The sequence below is a fragment of the Morus notabilis genome, unplaced genomic scaffold (genome assembly GCF_000414095.1).
Source record: "Morus notabilis unplaced genomic scaffold, ASM41409v2 Scaffold2106, whole genome shotgun sequence".
Classification (NCBI taxonomy): Eukaryota; Viridiplantae; Streptophyta; class Magnoliopsida; order Rosales; family Moraceae; genus Morus; species Morus notabilis.
In genome coordinates this window covers 151,725-163,521 of record NW_010358656.1, presented here as the reverse complement: position 1 = coordinate 163,521, position 11,797 = coordinate 151,725, and the positions used below count along the sequence as shown (strand labels likewise).

The window sequence follows — 11,797 nt, the reverse complement described above, 5'->3', positions numbered from 1 at the left end:
CTTTCCCTATCACATTTCTTTAATATGTCAAGTCCTACAGACTTTCCCAAAGAAAAAAGAAAGGTGTCTTATCACTATGAGAAACATGTTACGCTTTAATGTTGCCATTATCAACAACGTATGGCTTTGCTAATTAATTTGTTTTATGCTTTAAAAGAAGAAGCTATATTTCAACTTAATCAAACCTATATTAATTGCAAATAACTTATAGTATTGATTGTTAAATCTTTGTTCACCTTTATGATGTTCTACTCCTATATCCCATATCCTATACATTATAATGTCTAGAAACAGCAGGCGGTTGGTTAGTTGCATCAACTGCAACAGCAAACTGCAATAAAATTATATATTAAGCAAAAGAAATGGAGGGCCCACCACTATGGCCCACTAAAAGCAAGTCAAAGGCCTCCTCTACTCTATTGGTTGCCGACGCGTGCAATCTTATCTTTTTAACTCATCATCAACGTTCATTCGTATTGTCCATCCTTTCCGGTAATTTTTAGACTTGGCCAAAACTATCAAGAATCAATGGACAACGCGACAAAATTCACCAGCCACCCTATTTGACCGTATAGCGTCTTCCACGCTAAAAATCCAATATATATATATATATATATGTGTGTTATATATATGTGTGTGTGTGTACTTTTCTATTGTCCTTCAATTTAAAAAGAGGACTTACTTCCGGTATTAATGTAACTAATTTGTATTAAGTCGTAAAAGTCATTTTTAAACGTATAATAATAAACAATTTTCATATACTTAAAAATAATTTTTAATTTTTAAATAGTAAATGTATCACTAAATATAAGAGAATTATATTAATTTTTTAACCGTAATTGTGCGAGTTAATAGAGCACACTTTAGAGGCGGATCTTATTTCCTTTCTGAACTTTCCAATTCTGGTGGTGTACTATTATTGTTTCAAAGGTTTGAAGTGTTAAAAGGGTTCGAAGTCAACACATTTTCTTCTTCATTAACTAAAGATCATGTCAAAGATGAAAAACTACTAATGTTGAAAATTTTTAAAACTGTTTAAAGCATTACCGCATATTAAAAGATACTGGCTAGCTTTGGATGTAAATCTTGTAATCGCTTTAAGGAAATACTTTTATTTGTTATGGTTTTACCGAAACATCGCCAAGCTTTTCAGCCAAAAATGCCTCGCTTGTGGCTTGTTGCTCTGCGCTGCTGCGATTATGAAAGGAATGGGCCATCAAAAGCACCAAGCCATTCATTTTTGAATATGGTGTCCGGTTAATTGCATATGTAATTCTTCATTTGAATTAACGACTTATTTTAACGGTCTCAATTGATTCTGCGCGTCTGCGTAGAAAAGACCAACAGCAAGCAGCTCCATCATCCACATGCTTTTCAGCCAAAAAAAAAAAAAAAAAGGCCTATAGTAGCACCACTAACGATTTACTAAGTCATTATATTTTTTTTTCCTGCTTGAAGAAAGCAATGCCATGTTTTGTAATATGTTAAATCAAACAAAGATAAGGGTTAAGCATAAAGCTAAAATCAACGGATAGAAGGCGCCCTTTATGTTTTCTCTCTGTATTAACATTACATCATTGTGTTTGAGTGTTGACACGTCTAACAAGAAAATCGTTTAATGATCGCCACACATATAACGCGTAAGTGGATAGTTTATGTATAAAAATGTAATATAAATTTGGAACATATTATTCCCGCCTAAATTTATAACTTCTGATTTGATTTGATGTAGAACGTCGTTTGTACTATTCTTGGAAATTATTCATCTCGATTTGACACTTTGAAACTTTCCACTTCCAGATATGATAAGATATTGTACACTTGTACCTATTCTTGGATATTATTCATCCGCGTTTAATACTTTTTCAAACGTTCCATTCCACTTTCCGAATAGCAGAGTGAATTTTATAGTCCTTTATTCAATCTGAAAAAATTAGCCTGATGGTTTAAATTAGGATAATTTTACGAGACGTTTAGTTTATATATTAGAATTATGAGATTAGAATTATTTTTAATTTATATGTATTTTTTGTAAGAAAAAAATACTGTAGTGAACTATGAATCGAGATACGAATCCCCCAACCAAACAACCCCAGATTTAATTTTAAAATTAAAATTAAAATTTATGATTTTAAGTTTAATAATGATTCTAGAATCAGAATTAAAATTAGGGGTGTGAATCACCCAAAATTAAGGAGAGGTAGTTTTAAAACTAAAAATGGTTCTGATTTAAAATATCAAATCAGGGTTCAAACCTTGAACAACCAAACATTAGTTTTCAAACCTTGAACAAGAACCATTTAAATCAAACACTAAATTTCAAACCTTGAACTAGAACCATATTTTACTTTTTTCAAACAAATAAAGGTTTGAACCAAAACCATGATTCTGGTTCTAGAACCCTCAAACCAAATGCTACAGACTATGAACGGGTCTAATAGTCAAAAACCCCGAGCTTCATAATTATGTGTAAACGCTAAGAAAAAAAATGAATATCCTCAACAAGGAAAAAAAAAAAGAAAAACAAAATGAATTTCTATACAAAATTTCAGTTCATATATGAACCAAACTGACAAAAAGCATTAGGAATTTTTAATATTTTTCTATCTCTAATGCAACGCTAACACTTTCCAATGCAATGTTATTTGTTGTATTAAATTTGTCATATACTATAATTTTTGGCAAATTTCTCATTAAGTATAGTATGTGGCAAACTTGACACTTAATTTCTATTGGTTGATATGATTCCTTTTTCAGTTAATTATTACAATTTTTATTTTTTCAAATCATTTTAAAATTAAAATTTTACTTTTATAACTTTTAAAGTTTAATGATTATACAAAAAGTGGATTTTAGTATTTCAAACAATATTATGCAATGGAGCATAAATGAAAATAACATGTTTTATTATATTTTTTGGTGTTAAATATACAATTGACATTAGTATTTATATTGAAGATGGTCTAATGACTAAGAGAATTAAGTAATTACACCTTGGAAAATAATTTTATCTTAACGAGGATAAATCCCCCATTAAACACATATGCTAGGCCCCACCCATTTTTATCTTTATCTTATTCTTTATCTATCTTCACAACATTGTACTTGTCATTGTCTTTGCCCTAATTGTCGTAACGTCAATTGTCGTCGTCGCGTTGTCTTCACGTCGCCCCATTTTTTCCTGATGGCATAAGCAAAGGTGATCTCTAGATTTCACCAACGAGATTTGATGAGATCTTATTGAGTCCTTGTGGCTATTGGTTTTGAAAACGATTTTCAATGCGGAAGCGTGTATTTAGTAAATCATGTATAACAAAAATTTTAATAAATTTTTTACAATACTCTATAGAATATATTAAATTACACGAATTAAAATTGGATTAGAAATTATACCTAGCGACCGATTAGGATGATAACTTGAGTTCTTTTACTACGAACAATTCTCGATCCAAGCTTGTTTGGAATACCTGAATCTTTCTCGTCAATTTCTTGAATCTATGAAGACGTGTGTGTCGGCACACCTGAAACAAAATAAGATTCGCACTAGTAGAGTGTAAAATGTTGATTAATGCTTCCCTTTCTTGTTTATATAATTTTAATGCATCTTTCCTAAGAGTAGTTCTTGAAAAAAATTGTGCATTAGGATTATGTACAATTATAATATAACGCTGTCAATTCCTTTGTTTGATAAAACTAAGTGGCTGATCTAATGTGGCTACTAATCGTGTCATTTCCATACAATCGACTTGCGGATCGTATTTCTAAGTGGCTAAACCACCGGTTTGACAGTCAAATGATAATTGTGTTTGGCGGAGATCGGGTCCGCCTCCTTGCTTTTGAAGACACTTTTCGGAGTGTCTTCTCAAGTGTGTTGTACTATGAATAGTGTTATCTTGTAATTTATACCACAATATTTGCATTGAGCTATCTATTTAATGTTACCGTTATTGTCGACCTCCTCGAATGTGTTGAAGTGCTCCCAAACTGTTGAGGTACGCTTACATTTCTTCTTGGAGCTTGCAACACTTGCACGCACTTCCGCTTGCCTCTCTTCCATGCCCACCATCATTACGACCACGAGGTCCACGACCTCTAGAACATCCACCACGGCTCGGATTTGCATTTTTCTCAGCGGCTCCTTCTGGTGTTTGCGATTCCTGTGTTTGAAAAATATTAGTAGGAAATTGTCCTTCTTCAATGTTAAATTGGGCATCAACGGGAATATCACTACCATAACCGGAAGAATCCATTATGAAAAATAAGAGAGATCAAGAGCGCTTTGAGAGAGATTTAGAGAGATCGAAAGAGATTTAAGCGAGATTAAGAGAGATTAAGAGAGATTTGAGAGAGATTGAGAGAAATTAAGAGAGGATAAGAGTTTTTGGGTGAGAAAAATGGTTGGGGGAGGGGGTATTTATAGGGAATTTTTTGGCTTGAAAAAAAAAAACTTTTCCCTCAAAAATTCAGCTCCAACAGTAACTTCATTTTCGGCGGGTCGGGTCGGGTAACGGTAAAAAAAAGAGCCGTTGGATTCGTCAGACGGCGGCAGGTCGGGTCGGGCAAGATGTAGTTGTTGCATTCAAAATTCGGGGTAATGGTCAAAAAGTGGGATCGGATCGGGTTAGGCAAATTTAAAAAACTAGTGATTTTTTGGGATTTCGGGTTACGGTGAAAATTTTTTAAAAAAAACAACGGCGGCCGGCGGGGGGTTGCTGGGAAGGGTTTTTTCTCGGGTTGCCCGAGCCCGAGCTTGGGAAATTAGGGTGGACGGGTGGCGAATGGTGCCTGCCCGCCGAGCCCGAAAATTTTTGGGCTTCGGGCAGGCCTGCCGTCCGAAGTTCCACCAAATTAATCAATCTCTTTAATTAATTAATTAATTCTATTAATTCTAAAGTTACTCCACGATAAACTTGAAATTGCACTCTCGTAATTATAGATATAATTTACTTTCAAACCTTAAAATGTCCATTTGATATAGTCATTACATATAGATTAATCTTCTATAAATAATTTATAATTAGAGCCATGCGAAATCCGTTAACTTCTCTAATTACATCTTGATCCTTGAGTACCATTAATTCTCTAATGAATATTATATTCATAAAATAAATTCATGAATACGAGCTCGTTAGTTTTTCAAGTACCGAATCAACCCTCAAGAGAATTATTTATTTACTTCTTTATTCAAGAATGAATTGGTTCCATCTCGTATATTAACATTCCTAGCTACCGACTTCATCATGTCTCTAAGATACAAGGAATATGATTTAGAATATTGAAATCCGTACTGAGTAAATTAAAAGACATAAATTCATAAATGGGATTGTGCTAATAACTCAGGATTGAGATCGTTATATATATGACAATCCGTAAACTCGATTTGATTATCTATACTTAACGAAAATTATCTGAAATTCAAATCATATATGTGTCCTGATTCCACATAATCACATTATATGTAATATACTCATCCAATATCCCTCAATATTAACAGTGCGGATAGCACCGTTCTATTTTAAATGAAAATGACATGTATTAGTAATTTTTTAATTAAAGATTCTGAACTTTAATTAAATTTATTACGAATATCGTTTCGATTATTATCCTTGAATATTATCCTCTCACATATAACATTTATATATAATATTTAATGTCACATAAATAATCATGAAATTTTTAATGATCCAATATCCCTCAATATTAACAGTGCGGATAGCACCGTTCTATTTTAAATGAAAATGACATGTATTAGTAATTTTTTAATTAAAGATTCTGAACTTTAATTAAATTTATTACGAATATCGTTTCGATTATTATCCTTGAATATTATCCTCACATATAACATTTATATATAATATTTAATGTCACATAAATAATCATTAAAATTTTAATGATATTCATAAAATATTTAATAATTTATGCACTTAATATAATGAATAAATTCTTTTATTAAATTAATAATAAAAATTCTATTACATTTTATACTTCTAAAACACTATTCTCAACGATAGCAATGGTAGAGTATCTAGAGGTCATTTGTGGCTACTGCAAGACATTTAGGGGTTGTTCTTTTACATTTTTGAATTATGGTGACTTGAGTGATGATCTTGAGTTGAGTTTAAGTTATAACTTGAGTTGAAATTGTAACTTAAGTTTGTGTTTGGATGTGCACATTTCAATTATGATTTGAATTGAGAATCTTTTTGAATTTGTGTTTGGGTAGGTCAAAACTTAAATTTGTATTTAGATAGTATTTTAATAAAAACTCAATGGTGATGAAAAATTTTAATAGGATATATGGGTGTGGTTTTATTCATCTTTTCGTTTTGAATGCATAGAAAAAAAAATCATTTCAATCAAAATTAAAATGAAAAAGTTATGACATTTTTAAGAATAGAAAAAATATTGTTCATTAATTTGAGTTTGAATTTATAAACTTGAATTGAAAGGAACTTAAACTCGAGTTTAGCTCTAAACTCAAATTTTATAAAAAAATTTAAATTTGAATAAAGTTGTAACTCGAGTTTCGTTCTAAAAAAACAACCTTTTAGTAAGATGGATTATAGATCGCTTTTTAAATATATGGCATGGCTTGAAATTCCCTGCAAGAACTTTTTCCGCATCACATATTCCACAGAATCTGTAATCAAGCTGTTGGCAGTAACGCTATTTTACATGGCTTGTATAGATTGTACACTTTAAGGCCTGAAATCGTGCAAAAATGGGCCAAGGTAAGTATACATTTCGAGCTGCAGCCTCGAGGAATTTGGATTGGAAAAAAATTACGCATCACGACCATTTATTGACACCTGATTAATCTTAATGGTCTTTGTGTATATTGTTGTATACTTGTATTCAGTTTTTCAAATTCATTTATGCGGCCTTTCTACTTTACTCTTCAAGCTGACTCCATACATTTTTCATACTTAATCACCAGCATTTATGAAAATAATGGGTTGTGGTTAAGCACTAAGTGGTCAATTTTTCAGAAATAATTGCATTTACAACAGTTAATTCATAGTAAGTTCATGCTCTTATTATGAGTCACCAAAAAAAAAAAAATTTGTGACACAAACAAGACAAAGAGATATTAAACTCAGTAAAGAATTAACAGAACAAAGAATATTACTTAAAAATTACCTTCATTAAATATGTATGTATCTAATAAAATGATGTTGCTTCACCTTTCAAAAAAAATGATGTTGCCTCTTTCTTTATTTGAGAAAATTACATAATTTATTCTTAAGAGTGCATATATATTTAAATTTTTACCCGTCATTCTGAATTAATACCCTTTTGTTAATACATTTATTTGATTAAAAATATTATTAATTAAAAATAAATAGTAAAAATCTTGACATATTCACTTTTAAGAGATAATTGTCTCCTTTCCCCCTCTTATTTTGCTCGCTCATTTCATGTCTTTTGCAGACTTCATGCTTAAAACCCGCATCAAGTCCGGCCCATTTTATGAACAGATCAACTCAAGGCCCATCAAACAATCATATTGTGCTTGTGCTGTCCGTTAGGCGCAGCTCATTTTAACATTTCTAGATTAAAGCTTGGTAGCTCAATGAACCATAGTTTATTCTTCGTTTATTTATTTTTTTTATTTAAGAACAACGTAGTTATTATTAGTATTTTATTTTCGAGAGAGCCATCTTATAATCGTTTGAGCTTGAGGTAGGCTTCTTTATGCAAGAAAAAAAAAAAAAGAGGAATGAGTAATTATATTTACACCCGTAAAATTTATTGATGCCCCTAATAATTAATACATTTTAAAAAAGATTTGAAAATTTTATCTTTTAACATATATTATTTTTATAATACTTAATTTAACTCTTTCATACCCCATTCGTATTAGTTTAATTTTTATTTGATTTATAAAATAAAATAATCTGTTCACAAATTCTTAAAATAGATCAAATGAATTAAAAAAATGTTCAACGAAAATTACACCAATTTAACACTAGATATATATATATAATTGAAACCTCCATTAAAATTTTGAATTGAGTTTGATGGAGAAAAATTTTAGGTTCATGAAATTAAAATAGCGTTAATTAAAGATGTGGGTGAATGCATTTTCATTTTTTTTTTTGGAAAGAATAATATTCATAATATTTGATATTTATAATTATTATGGGGATAACTTAGTAGGTTTCAATATAATTTTAGTACAAGATACAATTATAATAAATGTAAATTATTATTTGGTGGGGACATTAATAAATGTTATGGGTGCAAATGTAAGAAAAAAAGGGGCTCAAGCTTCTTCAGTAGTAGTCCTTGAATCTTGGCTTTATTTTATAACTTTTCAATCATAATAACAAGAGATATGAAAGCAGGATACACTTTAGAGAATTCTATATATGTTATTGATCGAACGAAAGAAAATGCTGAAAGCAGGTTACAAATTAAGTGATTTTGAAGAATAAATTACATGTATTATATATCTCCTTTTAATTTGAATAAAAATTTGGGTTTTCCCTTTCTTTCTCCCCCATCCTTTTTTATAATTTTTTTATGCAAGCACTTTTTTATTTATCTTTTTGCTAGAAGGCACATAAAATTGGGCTGTAATTGAAGCATGTAATTTTGTAAGGTAATCTTGAAAAATAGTTTTTAAGTATATGAGTCGTAATTTTTACTTTTTATTCTTGATTCATAAAATTTTTAGTTAAATAATTACACTAATAAAAGAATATTTATTAAGAGTAAGAGATAAAAGTTCAGACTTATACACTCTTAAAGGGTAAATTCTCTATTTTTTCAATTTTTATAAGGAGAAAGTCACCGATTTTACATTTTTAAGTATATGACTTATTAAAAATACTCATTTTAAACAACTCTACTCCTTAACTAGTTCTAATTAAAATGTAGAAATATATAGACTAACGTTAAGAAGCAAAAATAAAAAGGTACTCCATTTAATAGGTATTTTTAAAAATTTTCCTTTTGTAAGTGCTGTGAACAAATTTAGTACGTTCAAAAAGAATTGAGGGTATGTTTGGTTCACGCTTATTTAGATTTTTATTTATTGACGAAAATTTTGTGAGAAAATTTTTAAATTTAAATTTTTTATAAGATAAAAAATACTATAACGAATAAGAATTATGAGTTCAAAATATAGAAACTAAATGAGATAAAATTGAACAGCCAAAAAAGGTATGATGTAGCAATTAGCAACGTTAGACAAAGAATCAAGTCGAAAATTATCAAAAAAAAAAAAAAAAAAATCAAGTCGACACGGGGCTACATCAAAAGAGGTGGGCGCTCCCGCAATATGATCTTTCTTTCTTTCTTTTATTTTTTCCTTTATTATTATTTTTCTACAATTAGACAATATAAACCCCCTGTAATAAATATATTGTCCAGCCATAAATAAAGAGATAATTGATACAATAATTTTTTAGTTGTTTAGTAACTTGTTTAGTAACACCACTTTAGTTTAAATTTTTTATTTAGACAATCAACTCCCTATATTATTAATGTTAATGCAATATTTATCCAATTGGGAACGTCAGTGCAAATTATGACCAAATATATAAATATATATATATATATATATTTTTTGAGGGAACTAACCAAATCAATCACTATTACATATATTAATGTCGAAATTTTTAAGATTACTGTCACTCATACCCTCAAAATTAAGATCATCCTCACTTTGCTTTTAAAATTTTATAACCTCTCATTTCACTTTTAATATTTTAAATTAATTTCATTTTAACCCGGTCTATTAGAAATTCCATAAAAATAAACAGAAAAGAGGGAGTTAAAGACCAAAATAACAATTTAAGGATTATTTGTGGCAAATTGGCGTAGCGTAAAGTAACCACCCAAAATTTTTCATAAACAAATCTGTCTAGACCAAAAAAAAAAAAAAAAGTATCAACTAAAATAATTTTCCAACGTTACTTTTTTTTTTTTTTTTCCAATAAGCTTGGAATTCATTAACGAACAAAGAAAACAACTGAAAAAATAACTACTCATCTCACAAAAGAAGAAACAATAATAATAACTACTTATTCTAGATGCATGTATCATTTGTCAACGTTCATTTTGCAAACTAGCAAAAAACGTCCATTTTGCAACTATAAATATATATTTTCAAATTAAAAAGAAAAAACAAACGAGCAACTCCATTTTCCACCAATAGCCCCAGAACCAAAATTTTTAGTACAATTAGCCAAAAAAAAACAAACGAGAAAAAAAAAAGAAAAAAGAGGACAAAGTCAAAGAGGCTACGTCATCACGTGATGATCACGTGGAGATTCTTATCCTATAGCGGATTTGGATAATCCAAAGTCCAAATACCCACACAATCCACATATTTATTCGCCAGGTGTCATTATCTCCAGCTACACCCTTATGACATTTTTTTAATTTTCTTTTTTTTTGTCAGAAAGACTAATATTATTAAAAGAAAAAAAAACTCACCGCGCCAGGGCTCGGCGGAGCTTCTGAGCGAAGAGCGCCGGCGCACTCAAGTGCGGCAAATGGCCCTCCGTCTCGAGCATCTCCACCGTGTTCCGGCCGCCCAAATGGTCCCTCAGGTAACCGGCGACCGACGCCGGAACGGACACGTCCCTTGCCGTTTGCATTACGCAACAGGGGACCTTCACCAGCCCCAAAACCCCTCTCAGATCGCTGTTGAAAACCGTCCGCGACACGAACAGCGTGATGTCCGGCCTCATGTTGAACAGCGTCCGGCTGAATTCCCTCACTGCCGCCGGCACATCCGCCCCCACTGCCAGCGGCGCGAACCCGCTCACCCACGCCTCGTAATTCGCCTCCATTGCCGAGAACACCTTCTCGATCTCCCCATGCTCGAACCCTCCGTGGTAGTCCTTGTCGTTCAGGAACCTAATCTCCCCCAAAATCCCACCTCAGTTAGACACAAAACCACGCGAATTTTGCGAAATTGAATTTCTTTTTATTTAGCTAATTTAATTGATACCTAGGGGATGCGCCGACGAGGACGAGCTTGGAGAAGAGTTCGGGCCGGCGAATGGCGGCGAGGATCCCGGTCATGGCGGAGACGGAGTGGCCGACGTAGAAGCAGCGATCGACGTTGAGGGCGTCGACGATGGCGAGGAGGTCGTCGACGAAGGCGTCGAGGGTACTGTATCGCCGGAAATCGAAGTAATCGGGGTTGACGCTGCCGGCGCAGACGAGGTCGTATAGGATGACGCGGTAGCTGGGGGTGAAGTAGGGCAAAATGCGCTGCCACACCGACTGGTCCGTCCCGATCCCATGGGCGAGGACAAGGGTCCTCTCGCCCGACCCGACAACCCGAACATTCAGAGCTTCTAAGATGATGTTTCCCATATTTGACCAAACACAGAGCCTCGAGTTTGTTTGTTTTTTTTTTGCTTAGAATCTAAACAGAGAAATAAGATAAAAAAAATTTTTAAAAAAAGGAAGGAAAAAAAAAAAAAAAAAGAAGAAGAGGAATAAAAGGATTAGGTGGGTAGGTGTTGGCTTGGATTGGCTCTCTCTGCGTTTGATTTTGTGTGGGTTTGTTTATTGGGATGATGCTTGAAAGGTTTGGTATGAATGGGGGTTTCTATTTATAGTGGAGAGGAAGTATCTTTGCATAGTATAGCTTTTATTCAATTTTGTTCAGGCCCTTTATTATATAAAAAAATATAAAATAAATAATTTTTAATATAAATTTAATTATTAAAAAATAAAAAATTACTGATAATTTATTTCTTTTTTCAGTTCTATTAGGAAAATTTTATTTTGTTTGCTAAAAAAAAAAAAAAAAAAAGAAAAGCCTCCCTTT

The 11,797-nt window shown here is 31.9% G+C and overlaps 1 protein-coding gene across 3 annotated transcripts; it reads right to left on the bottom strand.

Moving 5' to 3' along the window:
• Nucleotides 1-6,647: 6,647 nt before the first annotated feature.
• LOC21388740 (probable strigolactone esterase DAD2) lies at nucleotides 6,648-11,576 on the bottom strand. 3 transcript variants are annotated; one of them, XM_024162248.1, is made up of 3 exons: nucleotides 10,967-11,576; nucleotides 10,447-10,872; nucleotides 6,648-6,705 (listed from the first exon to the last, which is right to left on the bottom strand). In XM_024162248.1, exons 1-3 carry the CDS (start codon nucleotides 11,335-11,337, stop codon nucleotides 6,699-6,701), a joined length of 804 nt encoding a protein of 267 aa, XP_024018016.1. In that variant the 5' UTR covers nucleotides 11,338-11,576; the 3' UTR covers nucleotides 6,648-6,698. The 3 variants fall into 3 exon arrangements, with proteins under 3 accessions (XP_024018016.1, XP_024018015.1, XP_010091241.1); XM_024162247.1 differs by lacking the exon at nucleotides 6,648-6,705 and adding an exon at nucleotides 9,817-9,871; XM_010092939.2 differs by lacking the exon at nucleotides 6,648-6,705 and having other exon boundaries at nucleotides 10,129-10,872; nucleotides 10,967-11,575.
• Nucleotides 11,577-11,797: the final 221 nt, after the last annotated feature.

Bases quoted from the DNA above. Each gene is read 5' to 3' on its own strand.
- LOC21388740 (XM_024162247.1), bottom strand. From the start codon at position 11,337: ATGGGAAACATCATCTTAGAAGCTCTGAATGTTCGGGTTGTCGGGTCG. The intron at 10,873-10,966 runs GTATCAATTAAA...GGGGGAGATTAG, and splicing joins CTCGTCGGCGCATCCCCTAG to GTTCCTGAACGACAAGGACT.